Source organism: Apaloderma vittatum, unplaced genomic scaffold (genome assembly GCF_000703405.1).
Source record: "Apaloderma vittatum isolate BGI_N311 unplaced genomic scaffold, ASM70340v1 scaffold16541, whole genome shotgun sequence".
Lineage (NCBI taxonomy): Eukaryota > Metazoa > Chordata > Aves > Trogoniformes > Trogonidae > Apaloderma > Apaloderma vittatum.
Window position 1 is genome coordinate 1 of NW_009699790.1, and position 19,536 is coordinate 19,536.

The following is a 19,536-nucleotide window of genomic DNA, read 5'->3' on the forward strand; positions in this document are numbered from 1 at the left end:
CTTTTCTTCAGTTAACACAGTCTCTTACAGCCTCTACGCCAGATAGAGAGTTCAAGGAAGCAAAGACACTTCAACTGAGACGGTACTGCAGAAGTCATAGCAACTGCAAAAAATAGGCTATATGGACAAATCCTTCTAGAATTACTTCACCTATTTGAACAAGGCATATATTAGAATGAGTCAAATAGGTGTGTTGTTTGGGGTTTTTTACATTCTCGGAGAAGAGCATACAAAATTTGAAAGAGTAATGACTGGTCTGAGCTTAACCCAGGACCGCTTAAATAAAACATACTACTTCATGTATTATATAGTCTTAATCAGAACAAATAGAGCAATTCCTGTAAGGTGAGGGATGTGTAGTCCATTCACAAGCTGAGGGAACTGGGGCTGTTTAGCCTGGAGGAGAGGAGGCTGAGGGGAGATGTTATGGCCCCCCAGGAGGTTGTAGCGAGGTGGGTGTTGTTGCGCATTGCAGCTCCCCGGTGGTCCTCTGGTGCACTCTGGTGGCCTCCCCGAGGAAGGCCCCAAGTCTTCCTCGGCCACGAACTTTTGACCTCTTCTTCTGCCCGGTGCCTCGGATCCAGCACAAGCCAATCCCCGGGCAGCTCTGCGACCAGAGCTCCTGGCCTCCCTGCTATGCTCTCCCGCAGCTTGCACATCCCCCCTTCCTAACAGAGCAAAACGACTCTGAAATTCACCCCCAAGCTACAGAACACAAACTGTCCCAAATTACAGAACACAGAAAAATCTCAAATTTATATCCCAAACTACAGACTTCCACATATCAGTTTCTTCTCTCAAGGAGCAAGTGATGGGACAAAAGGAAACAGCCTCAAGTTGCACCAGTGGAGGTTTAGATTGATTACTAGGAAGAATTTCTTTACTGAAAGGGTTGTCAGGCATTGGAACATGTGGCATGGGGCAGCGGTGGAGTCTCCATTCCTGGAGGTGTTTAAGAGTCATGTAGACTTAGTGCTTAGGGACATAGTTTAATGGTGGACCTGGCAGTGTTAGATTAGTGATTGGACTTGATGATCTTAAAGGTCTTTTCTGACCTAAACTATTAAAGAATTCTATGATTCTGTTTTTCTCCTCTGTAATGTTTGTTACACCCAGAATGGCATCTCCAGTTCTTCAGTGAGAGGGAAACATGTAAAAGAGTTTTGCAAGAGGAGAGAAAGTACTTATCCGTCTGGGAGATACATTGAATGTGAAGTTTACCTGTTTAAATTAATGAAAGGTCTAAGCTCATGTGATTACAATTTGGAAAAAACCCACTTGTGTACACTTTATGAAAACAGCTGTAGTACTTTTCTTGAACTAAATACATTTTTTTATTGCTTTCATGATGATTGTAATATGTTATGTGTTTACCTTCGATATCTGTATGTTTGCAAATGTGATAAATTTCCATTGGTCATTTTGCATCTAACAAAATAATGCACCTCAGGTCAGTTTTTCCAAAGTAGCAAACATGCCTGTTAATTGAAAAGATTTGATTGCACTGCTCTAGTTGTTCTTTCTCTTTTTATTTAATACTGTCATACTTGTTAAGGAGTAAGTTTTTACTTCACGCTGCAGTATATCCAGTCCAAGGTTGCTTAAGCAACACCAGGGCATCCAAGGAGTTTGATCATGCAAGTAATTCTGCTCAGCTTAATTTAGGACTTTTGAAAGCCTCCCAAATACCTATGTGCTGAACACAAAGGAAGGCCTGAAATAGTGTCATAAACTGCTCACGGTGACTTCCAGATTGTGAATGAGGCCAACCACAGAGCAGTGGGTGCAGCAACAGAGCAGAATTAGAAAGCTGGGTCTAACGCTAAAAAAAACCAGTTTATCTGACTAAAAAAACCCAGTTTATCAGGATATGATCACCTGCAGAGAATTGCCTTTGCAATGACATATGTCTACTCAGGAGGCTGAGGAGACAGCAAAATGATAGTTTAAGAAAAGCTTTCATCAAAATAAAACCAAATCAGGAGCCAGATTTCCCAACGTAGTGCATCAGTCGTAATTTCCTCTATTATACATCTAGGGAAAACAAATGGCTGAGTTTCAGAGTATATTCTGTATTCATTGTCTTCCCAGTTATCATCAGAATTCAAACTTGTGCTCTGCTGGCACTGAGATTAATTATTACTCAGTCACTCAAACAGCGAGAAAATGGAACATTTTGTCCAAGTATCTAACCTGTTCAGATGTGAGTATTTGTATTTACATGGTATTTACAGTATTAAAGTGAGATCAAGTCTTCATTTAATTTTCAGTGTGTATGCATTAAAATACACATAAGTATGTTAATGCACACACACATTTCTTATATATATACATACATACACACACATATTTTAATGCTATACCATCTGTCCTTTGAGTCTAAATGGTCAAAAGAAATACAGGTGAGGAGAAAGAAAATATTTTCCCTTGATGAAGACAGGTAGAGGACGTTTAGCTAAATTTTGGAAGTGTAAATCATGCTGAAGAGACAGGATGACAGTGGCTTTCAGCACTTCCCTGACCCATCATTGAGACTGCTATTGCGTTTCAACATGTTCTCCCACTGCTAAAATTCTAAGAAGCTAAGGATATTTAGCAACTTTTTCTTTGAAATTCTCATTATACTTCCTGTAGAATTTTGGAGGGAGAGGGAATATATAATCTAAGGTATATATACATATATATATATATTTCCGGCTAAAATAAACAACTGAAAAAAAGAAGAAGACAATGAAGTCATAAAGCAGAAAATGAAAGTGGTAAGTGTCCAAATCATACACAAAGGGGAAAAACCTTAAAAACCAAAAAATGATGAAAGAAAACTTCTCCCACGAAATAATTAAATTTCAAGATTGTGAAGAAATACAAGCTTACTAATGACCTTCAAAGCATCCTAGCCTGACTCTAGAATTTATACACAGGAAAGGAGGAACATAAAAGCTTATCTTTAGCATGAGCACTTTTGGCTTGTTACAAATTGGCCTCATGCTGTTGTACACTGCCAGCACCACATCCAGTCTCTGGTGTAATCACCTTTCTTTCCAGCAAAGAAAAGTTGTCAAGAACAGCCTGCAACTGTTGGATAAAATGGGCAGAAGGTTTCCTCAGCAATGTCTAAGAGAGAAAACGTCCTTCAGATTTCCTGAGCAAGTTCTAAACCCCAGACAGGAGGAGTCTGTAAAAGTGGCTATTGAAGAGATCTTCCAACACATCTTCCACATCTTCAGCAAAAATCTGACTCTGGCTGCTTGGGATGGGACAGCTTTAGAAGAATTCCAAAATGGACTTTACCAGCAAATTGAGCAACTGGAAGCATGTGTAATCAAGAAGCAGACCCACTACTCTCGGAGAAAAGAAGTCCACAAGCTGAAATTGAAAAAGTACTTCCAAAAAATAGACTGTTTTCTTAAAGACAAACAACACACCCTGTGCTCCTGGGAGATCAGCCGTGCAGAAATGAGGAGATGTCTCCAACTGATTGATAAAGTCATAAGGAAGCTTAACAACAAAGGTACGAAGATTTTGACCATAACTTGGCAATAAATTGATTGATATTCATTATTTGTTCTGTGATCTATCTCGTGGCAGTTCATTTTGATATTTGTAGTTCATTTTGATATTGTGGTTAAATAATGATGTTCCTGAAATGTATTCCTGCAAATGTAACAAATTACTCAATGTAAGTAAATTTTTCCCTTGGTAAACAGTGTGTCTGCACTGGCTGTAAACTGATCTATAAGACTCCTCAGTGGGTTACTCCATAGGAAGGGATTGTATTATCCTATGTATTCTGCTGGGAAGATGTGCTGCTGCTTTCCATCTCTGCTTCACCTACGTTGAGAGAATCATGTACTTGTGAATGGACAACACATCGCTCACCTTACAGGAATTGCTAGATTTGTTCTGATTGAGACTGCATAAAAAATAAAGTAGTATATTGTTTATTTAAGTGGTTCTAGCTTAAACTCAGACCATTCATTACCCTTACAAGTTTTGTATGCTCATCTCCAAGCATACAAAAAAACCCCAAGACAACAAAAACCCAGGACAACAAAACCTATTTGAGTCATTCTAACATTTGCCTTGGTCAAGGAGATGAAGTAATTCTAGAAGGATTTGTCTTACAGGATATTTTTTGCAGTAGCTATGGCTTCTGCAATACCTTCTCAGTTGCACGTTGTTACTTCTAGTTGAAGTATCTTTGCCTCCTTGTGCTCTCTCTCTGGTGAAGAGGCTTGTTTTCCTTCCTGCTGTGTTTCCAATTCACTTCAGCTTCTTTCACAAGCTTACTTGCAAGACTTGTTTTTCCATAAAATCACAGAATCACAGAAAAAAAGTACCCTAAATCCACATCTGCTTGTGACATATCCTACTTACTCATGATCATTTTCACCCTAACTCCTGCGTTCTCCAGCATCACCACTCAGTTATATGTTTTACTGCTGCATGAAATTTTCTGCTTCTTTCCCTTTGCTTGTAAGGTGAACCACAGAAGCACACAGCCATTGGTATTCCAGTTAATTTTCCCTCCAAACCACATTGCTTTGAGTAATAATTGCAATATAATCAATTTCTTTAAAACGAAAATCCACTAATTTCCATGAGGACAAATGCAGATTTTATACTTGAGAAATTATCCCTGGGTAACTCCATGTCAAATGGTTATGATTTCCCTAGTCCCTTATTTTATGTTAGTAAAAGGGGGAAAACAGAGATATATCCAGGCTCTGTTACCTAATGAATATTGGCAAAACTTGCTAAAATCACAACAAATTCCAAAAAAACACTATTTCTCTGGCCAAGGCTGATGTACGTTTGACACAGGCTTCTGGGTCTGTCGGAAACTTCAACTTAGTTGAAGTCCAGTTAAAGATGTCCCAGCTCACTGCAGGGAGGTTGAACCAGATGAGCTCTCAAGGTGCCTTCCATTCCAATGCATTCTATGCTTCTGTGATTCTATAAAGAAGCAGAAGAGAGAGAGGAGGCTGTGGCTCCAAAGAGGGGATGATATTAGATCCAGAGTGTGGAAACTGCTAGAAGTTGGTTTAAGCATCAGGTGAGAAACCACTTCAAAGCCTTCCTGGATCACCAGCCACTCAGAAGAGTATAATTCAAAGGTGTGATAATAAAAATGTACATCTAACAAAAAAAAAAAAGGCAATGGTACACCAGATCTCAGGAAATATGTTTATGACACTGGTGTTTTAGCAGATTTTACATACTTTCTTCTCTACCACTCGCAGATGCAAGCTAATGTGACAAGAGAGAAAGGTATCAGGTCTGAAGCTGAAATACCAGAAATAAAACCAGCTATCAACACCTTCACCATCATCCAGAACAACAGAAAAGACTGAAGAAACAGTAGAAAGTACCAGAGCCATTTTTCTGCCTGGTGTCATCCTGACAGAACCGTTAAAGCAAAATACGTATTTCTTGAGCTTCGTAACTAAAAGCACTTGAAATGGCCTCACGGTGAGACTGCTTCAAATCTTACTTCTGATGCTTTGTCTTTTACACTTCTTCAAGTCTGTGCAATAAAAAGTATTCAGCCTAATTGCCTTTCTGGCACTCATATCCTAGGTGGCTTCTGCAATGCAATAAACTGTTGATGGCCTCATTTTTACTAAAACTTGGAAATAGCATGAAGTATCTTCAGCTGCTCTTTCATGAAGGGTCACAGTTTTCATTGCCTCACTTGCCTGCAGTGGGAGTAAGTTAATTCATGGCCCACTAATTGTTCAGAAATTCTCATAGCTTTAAGCTTTCTTTTTAGCTCATAGCTATCCGTAACTATCTCATCACCAAGTAAAAACGCGTTTTGACACATTTCAGTCAACAGCGTTTGCAGGGCAGGAAAAACCCGAAATGGGCACTAGAGGGCAAAGTGAGATTATAGACGAGTGTAAAACTTATAAATGGAGGCACATGTATTTTGGCAAGACAGTTTTTCAGCTCTTTGTGAGCATGCTGCTTATCAATAAACTGCTATTGGGTTCATAGAAGGGAATTGAAAGAAAAAGTCTTGAAAGAAAGAAGAACGTTGCGGACATGATGGATAGGAGTTCATAAATCTGCATTTTATTTCAATTACTTTTTGGCCAGTACTGAGGCAATAAAAATTATTTGTACTGAGCAATGTCTAGAAGACCCTTTTAAAGATGGGGACCCTAGAACAGACATAGTTGCTCAACAAATAAAAAGGAAAAAAGCAAATAGCAAACTTTGTTTAATTGCTGTTATTCTTACGTTTTAAAGATAGGTAAAGGATCTTTAAGGTAAAGTAAGAAACCTGAAAAGCCAGAAAATCCTGTCTTTTCTCTTTGCAACTGAAACATTTTGGATTAATTTGTATTTCGTTGGCATCGTGTTGTGTATTATACCCCTGGCTAATTGAAACCCTCTGGTACTTATTCCAGTTACTATTTCTCTAGAATTTAAACAGATGTAGCAAATTATTTTTCAAATGGACATGAATAAAATAGTGAGTGTGAATTCTCAAGTCCTGGTTAAAATTTTAACACAGATGAAACAAAATCCTTCCAAAATGGAAATTTCATAGATTTTCTCCTAAGACTCAATCCAGCACTAGTGCTGTGCAACTCAGGACCTGCTCACACCCATGGCTGTTCACATGGCTCATCTTGTGTCACCTTGTTTACGTGCACTATGCTGTACTTTTTTTTGCTTCATTTTTAAATTAGAAGAAAACGAACGACGACAACAAGAGAAAAACAAGCAAAGCAAAACTGGTCAAAAGCCTACAGAAATAACTCTGCAAACGATCATCTAGGATCAGCTCTTGTTGCTAGGAAGGACAGCTGTGAAATCACTTGGAGCAGCCATAGGGATGCTGCAGCGGTGGCTGTGGTGGAACAGGCAGACCAACACAAAGGAGAGGGGATCAGGAACTGCCCATGGAGAGACAGTGCCCACAGACTGCTGCCTTCTGACTGTCCTCACCCCTTCCAACCCAGCTGCACCTTGTCAGGGGCTGCCCTAAACTCTTCTACCCATCCTAGTTGTGAAGGAAGTGACCAGGGAGAGACCAAGAAGTGAGGGTGATAAAGATACAAGAGAGATCTTAAAATAAAGTGTCAGTCCCCAGTTTTGACTGGGAGAATGATTTTATTTTGCTTTAGAAATTTATTGCAAAGCAAAAAACAGCTGAACAAAGCACGTAAGATTTCATTTGATACTTTCCAGTATGGTGACTGTGCTTTTTAATATCCAAAAGGCTTCATACTGATCCTCATATAGGTCAGGATGAGTCATTTAGATCAGTGTTTCCAACACTTCTGCTGACATCAAGAAATCCTGTTAAGCTAAAATTGAAATCCCCAACTCACATGATCAGGCAGCCCTTTGTTTTAATGTCAACGGGGCTGAAGAAGAAGCAATGGTAAGGGTGGAACAGATGAGCGCAAAGAAATTCATGTCCTGCCTCGGTTCTATCCACGAGAGTCTGCAAGACTGATTCATAGTCTAAGGCCAACCCTCTTGAGCCCAAGTGCTTATAGTTAGGATCCTAAAACCACATTACCTTCAGCAATGACAAATTCCATCTTTTAAGCAAATAATGTAGCCCACTTTTGAAGCAAACACAGTTAACACTCTCCTCTACAAAACAACTGTTCAAACATGGTAATGCATTTACTGAGTTAAAATCCACATTAAAGCAATTAAATACCGAGATTTCAAACAGCCTATCTGCCCTGCCCTGTACAGCAGCTACCACCATGTCTACTCCTGGTAACTCTTACTGTCAGCTCTATTCTTCAAGTGTCTTATCTTGGTAGGCCAGAACTTACACAATTTCCTCTGGACTTAGCTGGAGTACTGCATGTTACAGTTCATTTTCCCAGAAAGGAAATATCTTGACAGATGTATTTATATAAAATAGAAAGTTTTCTTCTTAAAAAAAAAAAAAAGGCGTTTGACTTCAAATATTTTTTTAAAAAAATGTTACCTGCTCTTTAATCTTTTAATATATTTTCTCAAGTTTCTTCAGGTTTGAGGTGGACTCAGTCCTGGTCTCCGCTTTTTCGGAAAAGTTCCCATTGGCTGAGCAGATCTTGTCTTTTCATTCTTATTTTTTTAATAGTTAAAAATAAGCTCATGCTGCTTGTAGTAGAACTCGTGCTATTGTCCTCGGAACAAGCATTAAATTCTGTCACAGCTACTCACATATATTGAAAAAGGATTTGTGCTGAATTTAATTACTGGTAACTAGAAGTATTTCAAGATATTAAACCCTTCATTTTATGTGTCTTTTTTTTTTTTTAGGAACGTAGAGTACATCTCCTTCTCTTTCTCAATTTCTCACAGCAGGAGAATGGCCATTATTTCTACAAATCATTAAGCTTCTAGAAAATGTCAGAGATGATTATCAAAACTTCCTCTATGAGTGACTTGGTAATAGCTCACATTTAAAAAGACAAATTCTCCCAGTCCATCAAGTGGTCTATTTGATGGTCCCGTGAGTCTCATCCAGCAATGAAAGGGGGTACAGTAAACTGGGAGGCATGACCCATTCCAGCACAGGGTTTGTCTTTGATATTTGGTTAATCCTTTCACTGCCTCCATAGCAAAACCAGTCGATTTTCCATTCTTCTATAAGAGGCTGTTTGGGAATGAGCAGGAAAGATGGGAACCTCTACTAAAGGATAAAAATTATTAAAAACAAAAAGTAGAATGAGTAATGCTCATTTTAGTTTGGAGAAGCGAAAACTGAGAGGGAATCTTATCAGTTCTTATAAATGCTTAAAGGGTGGGTGTCAGGCGGATGAGGCCAGTCTTTTTTCAGTCATGCCCAGTGAGAGCACAAGAGGTAATGGGCACAAAATTAAACACAGGAAGTTCCGTCTAAACATGAGGAGGGATTTCTGTACTTTGAGGGTGACAGAGCACTGGCACAGGCTGCCCAGAGAGGTGGTAGAGTCTCCATCTCTGGAGACATTCAAAACCCACCTGGTTGCCATCCTGTGCAACCTGCTCTAGGTGAACCTGCTCTGGCAGGAAGGTTGGACTAGATGATCTCCAGAGGTTCCTTCCAACCCCTAGCATCCTGTGATTCTGTGATTCTGTGATTCTGTGATGCTATTTACAACAGTGCCTGTAGGAAAATTAAATTGCAAGAAAATTAAATTATCCCTTCAGGTACTGGAAGGCTGCTATAAGGTCTCCCTGAAGCCTTCTTCTTTCCAGGCTGAACAGATCCAACAGGACGTGGTTGGCTTTTTGGGCTGCCAGCACCCATTGCAGGCTCATGTTGAGCACCTCATCAACCACTGGTTATTTTTGTGGCCCTCCTCTGGACCTGCTCCAACAAGTCCACGTCCTTCTTGTGTTGAGGGCTCTGAAGCTGGATGCAGTACTGCAGGTGAGGCCTCACCAGAGCAGAGCAGAGGGGCAGATTCCCTGCTCTTGACCTGCTGGCCATGCTTCTTTTGATGCAGCCCAGGATGCATTTGGCTTTCTAGACTGTGAGCACTCATAAGGAGTTTTTATAAAGCCAAAAAGCTAACTAGAAAGAGCGGAAGTGTTCCGGCACTTGGGCATTGTGGTTTGTGGGCTGAGATGCAGAGGTAATGACAGAAGTTGTGGATGAATATTGAGGATTTTCAGCGAGAAATGCAAGGCTAGAATTAAAAAAGTAAAGACACTGAAAGAATGAGATGTTAGGCTGAACAGTTCATTAAAGACAGCAGTAAGTCACGGTGACAGGACAAAAACACATCAGGAAAAAATATTTTGAAGCAAGCATTTTAGTAACAGTGACGTTATTTTAGATTTTTTTAAAAAATCTAGCCCGAATTCTGAAAGCACAAAGTTTTGAACACAGTAGTTTTCATTTCAAATGAGCAAACAAAACAATACGGCATTTTGATCTGTCTGCTTCTGTCACTGGGAACCTATTCGTATGTGACAGTAACATTTTTTCAGCATCTGTGTTAGCATGGATTGAAGAAACCTCCTGGACATTTAATCAAACACCAAAACACGGGCCAGCGATTTACAGATAGGAAGGTTTGCTGTGAGTGAGCAAGCTAACAAGACCTATAATTTAAGGAACTTTGAAGATAAATATAGCTAAAATTCTGGACAAAGGGTAGTTATAAGAACTTCCTGAAGCTATTAACCCAGCTCTTGATTTCCAGATTATAATCTACAGGATTCTAGGCCAATTAATTATGGGTATTTATCAGGAAACTATATGTGAAATTAACTGCCACTGGTTACCTCATTAGTATCTGCATAATTACAACTACATAAACTGTTAGAAAAAGCTTTTCTCAGTGATTTTAGGTGAGGGAGGCTACTGAAGAAAATTCTTTAACGATGTTGTAGTAAAGTCACATTTAAGAGGATTTCTTTTCAGGGAATGAAGAATAAAATGCAATATATAGATTCAAGAATGGGGAGAAGCCATAATTCTTTACATCTCATATTCTGTCTTGGTACCTTAGCCTAAAACAAGAGGAATACAAACCTATGTGTAGGCTAAGTTAACTCAGACAGAATAAACATGATTTTAAATTACCATATATAAGTCCCACAATAAATTCTGGGTGACCTCTTTTCACAGGCCATTGCCTCTTGAAACAGAGAGCTCTGAGGAAGGTTTGATATCTGTTTCAGTGATATTCATTCTCAGTCCAGATACCCTGTCAGGTTCGCTTCAGCCACGCGCCTGTGCTTTAATCAAATTGCCTGTGAAATTATGAGCTTTGACTCATCAATCTGGGTGGATTAGGATACCAGTAAAACATCAGTACCGCACCACTAAAATTTATGCTTTTGCAGTTGATACTACTGTATCAACAACACCAAGGAAACCTACTTAAAACCCCAGGGGACTAAGGAGGGACTTTTCATCAGGGAGTGTAGTAATAGGACAAGGGGTAATGGTTTCAAACCAAGAGAGGGTAGATTTAGATTAGATATTAGTAAGAAATTCTTTTCTGTGAAGGTGGTGAGACATTGGAACAAGTTGCTCAGCGAAGCTGTGGGAGCCTGCTCCCTGGAAGTGTTAAAGGCCAGGTTAGATGTAGTTTTGAGCAACCTGGTCTAGGAGGTGGCAGGGGAGTTGGAACTGGATGCTCTTTAATGTGCCTTCCAACCCAAACCACTCTACAGTTCTGTGATTCTATGAACCCACTTACTGAACTGTATCCTACAGCTCCCGAAGGAGAATTTGAATATGGATACTATCATGGACCTCAAATCCACCACTGTAATGCATTGCCACTCAGATGGGTGTATTTATGATAGCATTACAGTTCAGGTCAGAAGCACATCTTTGAAGCAAACTTTCTAGCCATTGTCCTTCACAATGCCTCATTCCTCATCACACGGCTAGCTTGGGATGCACCAGCACCATTCCTTCAGAGGACAACGTCACTCCTTTCGCATGCCATCACACCAGGAGAATTTTTTTTCCAGTCAGCAATGGGCATTCAGTCTACAGGGCCAAGCTGCTGTCAAAGGACGGCCCTTGAAGCGCTCTAGTGTTGGACACCACTTCATCATCATTGCCCATTGTTTTGCTCTGAAGCCCTGCCTGGGGCTAGGGTAGAACAGGCTGGTGCAGAGGCCCCAGGATGGACAGAGCTGCCCCAGCTGCCCCCCCACCTCTCACCCGGCTGTGCTGTGGGGCTGGCCATCACCATAGAAGGGAACTGATTTCCAGTTCGCAAGCTCTTGCAGGTGCCATTGTTGTCAGCGGGAGCTTTAAATTGGCAGCTGCCCACAAGAGGGATTTTGCACATCACAAAGCTTAGGTGAGTATTGTTGCTCTTATGTATTTGCCTGATGTTTGGAAAGAGCTGTTCTTCCCACTGCTGGATCGTGTTACAGTCATGAGCTCAACTCCTGGCACTGTTAATCACGCCAGTTGTCCTCACAGAAGTGTGCGAGCTGTTTTGCAACAGCTATGGGCTGAGCCTTTAATAACCATTTGTTTAAGTGTTCAATTCTTTATTTAATGCTGATTTATTACTTCTTCCTGAGAAAGAAATGCATTATTTGGCCTAGATTATGATTCCTGAGGTAAAACTGAGTTGCCACACCAGCAAGAAAGCCAGATGTAACTGCACGAACCTCCTGCCAAGGTCCCAGATGGGAGAGATGATGTGATGTCTCACTGTGTTTGCCAGAAAATCACCCACTTGCCAGGGGGCCATTTCTTACCTCTCCAGGGCATCACAAGGTGTGGAGATGGTCTTGCTAGGAGCTCAACAGCACTCACACTGTGGAGGCGACTCAGTAAGGTACATTTTATTATCCAGACTTTTTGTACTTAGATAACATCCTATGCTTATTATGTCCTCGGTGACTTTTTCAGCTGTAACATCAAATTTCAAACCTCACTGTAGAATAGGATGAGTTTTCAACATTTGTGCCAGTGGGAAGACTTATTTATTGGTAGAAGGGAGTTTATAAACATGTTAGAACATTCTTCTTCACGTGATTTACGCTGAGATATCCCAGACACTTAAGGACAGCGGTGAACTAGGATGCACACATTCATTTCCTCTGCCAGTAGTGCCCATATTTTATAGGGGCATGAATAAATAGACATTTCTAGATAAGAAGTGGAAAACCCTTTCCTCTATCTTAAGTAATTTCAAGCATTCCTTTTATGCTGTGCTCCCAGGCTTCCTTATCAATTGTCAGTGTTGTTAACATTGCAGTGCTGATGATTTAAACAGGCACATTTTATTACTCAGAAGACAAAAAAAAATTAATTTTGCATTTCTTCTCTCCAGTTACACCTCAAAATACTGCTGTGAGTTAAGAGACAAAGTTAGTGGGATTTACAGACTAACTTACTAATATAACAACAAGAAACCAGTTTAGGTTGTCTAGGCTGGATGAGGAGCAATGCAAATGCAGTAGAGGAAGTATTTGGGGTTAGAAACTTCTTTCTAGGGAAGTGCAGTGTTGTTCCTGCTTAGTTCTACAAACGGTGACGTCGTGGGGTGGGGGAAGAGGAAAGAGGAGGGGTGATCTCCTCACAACCAGCTGTTGCAGCTGTGCGGGAAAAAAGGAGAACCATCACGAGCAGCAGCAGAAATTCGACCACTGCAACAGGTAATATCTCTTGAGCACAGGTGACCTAGCCTTCTAAAATGTGAAAAGGAAGGGGGAAAAAAGGTGGGGAGGGATGTGCCTGTGACTGAAAAGTACTTTTTGTACTGTTTCTCGGGAGCTTTCTTCTTCCTGAGCTGTAGTGCTTTGCAGTTTGTTGCAAAGGTGGGAGGGGAAAGGGGTAGAAGTTCACACCAGTATGACTTAAAAGGAAACTGTGTCAGCAGAGGGGCTTTTCTAGCAGACCTTTCCCGCATAAAAAAAAAAAAGAGAAAAAAAAAAAGAAGGAACACCACTCTCCGGTTTCAGCTAAACGGTTGCTTCCTCATGTTGTGGCCAGCCAGTATGGGCTCATGGGAAGGCAGCAGAGTGCAACAGCTCTGAAGGCAGAGAAGTGCTCAGTCCATGCCGGCCTGGGTGGGATCTTCCCCAAGAGGGACCCGAGTGTGTCCTCTATCCTGCACCTTGCAAGGGACACTGAGCTAGGGCAAGGACTGCCGCAAGCTGGGTGCCACTGCTGTGCAGTCTGTCACCTTAGCTCAAGGGACACATGGTCCAGACCACCCTTCAGACACTGCAATATATCCATGATGATATATCCAGGATGATATATCCATGATGATTGCCACCACAGAGACCCACTGAAGGTCTTCATGCTGAAAATAATGAAGTGCAACAATTATACTTCTGTAGTTTTTTCTGTGTGTGGAAGTAAGTCAGGCTTTGCAAGCTAAAACTGATGAACAGAAGGTAAAAGAGGATATCTGGGACCATGCTGCTCTGTGTGCTGGTTCTGAGTGGTCTTATATTACATATACTTTCCTAGGTTTTAGAGCCCTGAAAGAAAGCAGATACAGTTTTCCCCTAGGCCAGGTTGTTCTAAATATGATAAATGCATCCATAGCATTTCAATGTATTCGGAATGAAATCAGCCACAGTGAGTAATGTGAAACCAACAATTAAAACAACAGACAGCAAGCCCAGCCTTCTGGGTCTCTCTACTCTAGACCCATGTCTGCTTCTGTCTCCTGTCATCAATGCAGGTAGAGTACTGAAATGCGCAGTTCTCCCCTAATGCTTTCAAATGAAAGAAATTTCAAAGTGTTAGAGCACATCACACTGTAAGGAATAAATGCAGCAGCAAATCCATTTTACAAACCAGGCATGAGGAATACTAAGTGAGATTCGTAAGGGAGCAGAGTCAGGAACTGAACAGCTGGTCAGTACTTCGTCTGCAAGGGTGCTGCAGGAGCAGGCTTTATGAGGTAAAGGTGAAATTATGCCTGCTGTGAACCAAGGGGAGCAGGATATCTAATTAAAAGCCTTCTCTTCTGCCAGTGACATTTCAAACAGGAGCAGGTGGCTGAATTTTGTGTTATGACGCTAAAGTGTTAGGACAGTGAAATAGATTATCAATCATCAGCCTGCTTCTACTTATAAAAAAAGAGATCAGCCTGTGGATGGAAAGACTTTCGCTACATTTCATTTTCTTTTGATTACATTGAAATAATCTTTTATTTTCTGCCGATTTCTTCAGTTCTCTCAAGGGCTACCGTTCGGTCCTAGATATGTTTTGTACAGGTATTAACACAGTGAAACCTTACTTTGAGATCAGGGCTGTTCCTCCACACAGTGTAGAGCATCAACAAATGAGGGCGTTGTGCTGTGGGACTCAACAGCTCTGGGGCCGGGACCAGTCCTTCTGGTCACATGGGCATGCTGCCCACCAGCAGAGCTCCACGCTTCCCAGAGAGCATGAGGCCCTCCATAAATGTGGACAGAATGTATACCTTTCAGTTGTCACCAATGCGTTTTAAATATAATAGAGGAAAGGGACCTGGGGGTTCTGGTGGACAGCAGGATGACCATGAGCCAGCAATGTGCCCTCGTGGCCAAGAAGGCCAGTGGCATCCTGGGGTGTGTTAGAAGGGGGCTGGCTGGTAGGTTGAGAAGGTTCTCCTCTCCCTCTACTCCACCCTGGCAAGGCTGCATCTGAAACATCGTGTCTGGTTCTGCGCCACTCAGTTCAAGAGAGACAGGGAACTGCTTGAGAGAGTCCAGCGCAGAGCCACAAAGATGATGAAGGGAGTGGAACATCTCCCTTATGAGGAAAGGCTGAAGGAGCTGGGTCTCTTTAGCTTGGAGAAGAGGAGGCTGAAGGGTGACCTCATTAATGGTTATGTAAAGGAAGAGTGTCAGAAGGACAGAGCCAGGCTCTTCTCAGGGATGTCCAAAGACAGGACAAGAGGCAACAGATACAAGCTGGAGCACAGGAGGTTCCACAAAAACGTTGGGAAAAACTTTTTCCCTGTGAGGGTGACAGAGCACTGGCACAGGCTGCCCAGGGAGGTTGTGGAGTCTCCTTCTCTGGAGACGTTCAAAACCTGCCTGAATGTGTTCCTATGCAATCTACTGTAGGTGATCCTGCTCTGATGGGGGGGTTGCACTAGATGATCTTTTGAGGTCCATTCCAATTCCTACCTTTCTGTGATTGTGATTCTGTGATGAGTTCTAACATGCAGCAGCTGCCGTATTGCCAAAATGCTAGCATGAAGCTGCATTTACAAATCTTCTCTTGGTTACGCGCTGTTTAGCCAAGATTCATCAGTTTAAAAATTGTAAAGACAACAATTTCCTAGCCAGCCAGTGAAGGAGGAATTTGGAAAATAAGCCCCAAACACAGAAAGACAAATTCTGAGGATGAGAGACAGATGGAGCAAACTAAACTTCCAAAGAAGAGAGAAACCATACGCTCAGCTTACGTCTCGTGCAAAGCCCACATGGCAATACCAGACCAAACAGACTGGTGCAGGCACTGACTGGAAAGCCTCATGATTTTTATAACAGTTTCTTTAACTTTCACACTCATTACGTCAATTCCTATCCATTCAGGAATAAGGCCTTTTTGTCATGTACAGTGTCCCATCTTTTTTTCTTACTAGAAGAATGAACGAAGTGTCATTCAGTAATAAAGCAGATGGGATTTATAGACCTCACTGAATTTTATTGCAATTCAGTTGTATCATACTTTTCCCTAAATGAATGTTTATGGAATATATTCCTTTGTGTGGGTCCTCATATGTCTTATTTTCATAATATCAAAGGGCACTGATGTCTTTTGGGAGGTAAATTATGCCAGAAAATCTTTCTGTGCTTATGGAAGTGAAGATATGAATAGCAGCCATCCTACATAAGAGGAAGAGAGGAACAATGGCATTTTCTATGACCTCCCTAGGACATACATCAAATAAATTTTTAGAAGAGTAGTTTATCTATATTGATTTACAAAAGTGTTTACTGTTATTTATGGTCTTGGTCCAATGCTGAGAATGAAGTATATGCATTTATCATATTTAGATATTTCTAAACACAGAGATTTATTGTGTTTCTTGATGTATAGATACAAATGAAATAACGTTTGTTGGCAGAGACTTACCACATGTACACATGGATCAAGGGGTAATTTAAAGAGATCTTACTATTTATTGGGGCATGAAGTTAATTGGTCAAACAGAGGAGATAATTCTACCAAAAAAGGTAGGCAGTCCTTTTCATAGCTGGAGGACAGGGAAGCCTCTCTCTCCAGAGTAAGTCAGAAGAAAGCACGTCTATGGGAAAGGGAAATTAAGTACCTCCAGAGCCTTTGCAATTTTGCAAAGGTCAGATTACCTGTGCAAATCAGGTTAGAATAGCTACAAAAGTTAGTCTGCTCCAACAGGAGAAGTTTCACTTTATTAAATGCAATTTTAAACATAGTTTGTACAGCAAGACAAACACTCTAACTTACTGTTTATCTGGAAAACCTGTAGAGCAAGTTGGTTAAACAAGGAAAACACAGGTATCCTTCAGACTGCATCAGATAAAAACCGATTGAAACATGGTCTTCTTTTCCATTTTTTTTCACCTGCATTTTTATAAATATTTGCAACTATGCTGTCTTCTGAAAACACTGGAAATTATTTGCATTGTACTTTCAGCCATCCTGAGTGCATGCTAGACCCATATCTTCTGGAAATAACAGGATAAACCTCACTCAGAAAATCCCAAGACTCTTATCTGTGGGAGCTCAAGGTCCTCAGCAGATCTGCAGTGGTGCAACCCCAGAAGCCTCCTGAGTCTGGTTACACTGCCCAGGCAGAGCCAAGGGGCTCAGGCTTGACTCCAGGACTCAGTGGAGTGTCTTTGTTTAGTTACTTTTTCTTTTGGAGGCACAAACTTCACTGTACTGCTGCAGAACCCTGTAATCACTGGTGGAAAGTCAGGAATTCTTTCTAAGCGTATGCTAGGAATACCAGGAAAGTGAGCCTTTGATCCATTAGGGAGAATGCTGTTCTGTGGCCACGGAGAGATAGAGGCAATTTTCACTAATCTGTTTGCATTTTAGCTGTTTTCCTTTGATCCACTAACATCTTCAAATGGTACAACTTCATGTTGGAAAGCTCGAATGCTGTCATAAGTCATACAGTTTGCTTTATCATTTTCATCTCCACAGCTCTACCATGAACACTTACCTCTTTGTGTATGACTTAACACAATTCTGTGGACATTCCTGGATATTTACAAATATGATGATCAGGTTCATGTCGTTTGGAAAAGGTAGGATACCTTCTGTATTTTCCTTAAACATTTTAAAAGGCAGTGACACACAGAAACATCAAATTAGAGATAAAGTTAGGATTCTGAATAGGTGTACCAGGGGCTGTTAATTTCAATTAGAAAGGCAACGGGCAATGGGTGCAAGCTGGAGGTTCCATGTAAACATAAGAAAAATCTTTTTCACTGTGAAGGTGACAGAGCACTGGAACAGTCTGCTCAGAGAGGTTGTGGAGTCTCCTTCTTTGGAGACATTCAAAACTCACCTGGACACGTTCCTGTGTGACCTACTGTAGGTGATCCTGCTTTGGTGGGAGGGGATTGGACTAGATGATTTTTCAAAGTGATTCATTAAAAAGGATGAACAAATTACTGGTAGCTACATTCTGCTTGTATCACATCAGGAATGAAGCTCTTGTTTACCTAATGAGCAAATATTCAGCAGCATGTAAGTAAAATTTGACTTAGACATAGACCGAAATGTGACCAGATCCAGTCATTATGGTGAATATTAATCTTAGTGAAGCCACTAGGAGGGAGTATCTTTGTGGTTATTGCACATGACTCTCTATCTCCAAAAGCATTACAACATATTTCTCTTTCTGTTGCCTGGGGTTAAGGCACAAAAACAGAAAATAAGTGACTGGAAATTTAAAATTTTAATGGTGGACAGTTTTAGGCACAGAAAATACCTACCATGTGGTCTGTTTGTTTTAGGAAATGTCATGGGTATAGATACAGGCAGGAACTCAACTTCTCACCATATTCTCATCGTTACATCCCTTATACATTTCCTCAACATTTCCTATATTTAGAAATATCCTAAAGTGATATCTCTAAACCAATACATCCTGCAAAGTGTTTGCCAGTGCATTGAGTGCAGGAGATCCTATTCGTTTGTCATCTTCTTGTCCCTGTGTCAGAGCCACACACACTGAGTGGACTATCTCCTCCCCAAAGCTTTGCTTCTGAGACCCAAACATATGGTACTGTGTGAATATTATTTCTTGCCATCTCCAGTGGTGACAGGGTAAGGGCAAATCCAGTGGTTGTCCTAGACTTCTACTATATAATCACCCTCTAATTTTCCTCTGCGCTCTTTCTGTAGATTCTTTGGCCGACACATTTTACTCCATAGGATTCGTAATGCGCCTTTGCCAGTTGTTATCTATATTAGAGATCCTACACATCCTCATGGGCATTGATAAAAGCCGTCTTTTCCCCAGGTTTTTGCAGGTAAGTTCATTTCTCAAGACTCTCCTTTAATGACCTATGGACTTCAGCCATGGTCAGCCCTGGGGACAAGGCCAGGCTGAGCTGCCCTGAATGGCCCACCTGCACCCTTTCTCAGGGAGCTTGGTCTGCTAATGGTTTGCTAAGGGTAAGAACTTAGCCCTCAGAACTAGATTGGGAAAGAGCTGCTCTTTCTCAACTTTTCTCTTTTTGAGTGAAATTGGAACAGCGAGTGCCCCACATCCAGCCCACAACAGCACGGATCTGGAAGATGTCCAGAGGAGTGGCCACCTGCAGAAATGGGCCAGCATCCATTTCCAGGGCACCAGAGGTTGCTGAGGATACCATTTCCCTAGACAACCTGTTTACAGTCAGAAGACAACACTTCAGAGCCTAATTTTCAGTAGCTAATCCTTTTCCATGCCATGACCGCATTGACAAGTGAACATCTATTTTGTAGACAAGCACAAGCCAAGATTTTGTGGGGTTAGAAAAGGGAGGGCAGTGATAACCAACAGCACCTCAAGCCTACTGAAACAACGTTTGCTGGTGATCATGGAGTGTGGACGGAAAACAATTGATTAAGGAAGAGAAATTAACTGAACAAATATTAATGCTGGG

General features: G+C 41.2%; 1 protein-coding gene across 1 annotated transcript; it reads left to right on the forward strand.

Moving 5' to 3' along the window:
• Nucleotides 1-2,952: 2,952 nt before the first annotated feature.
• Nucleotides 2,953-18,918, forward strand: LOC104269528 (interferon alpha-7-like; the record flags this gene model as incomplete). The annotated part of the gene is made up of 2 exons (XM_009878548.1): nt 2,953-3,511; nt 18,791-18,918. Coding segments are annotated over exons 1-2 (687 nt in total), but the record flags the coding sequence as incomplete, so codon positions are not given.
• Between the last annotated feature and the right edge of the window lie 618 nt (nt 18,919-19,536).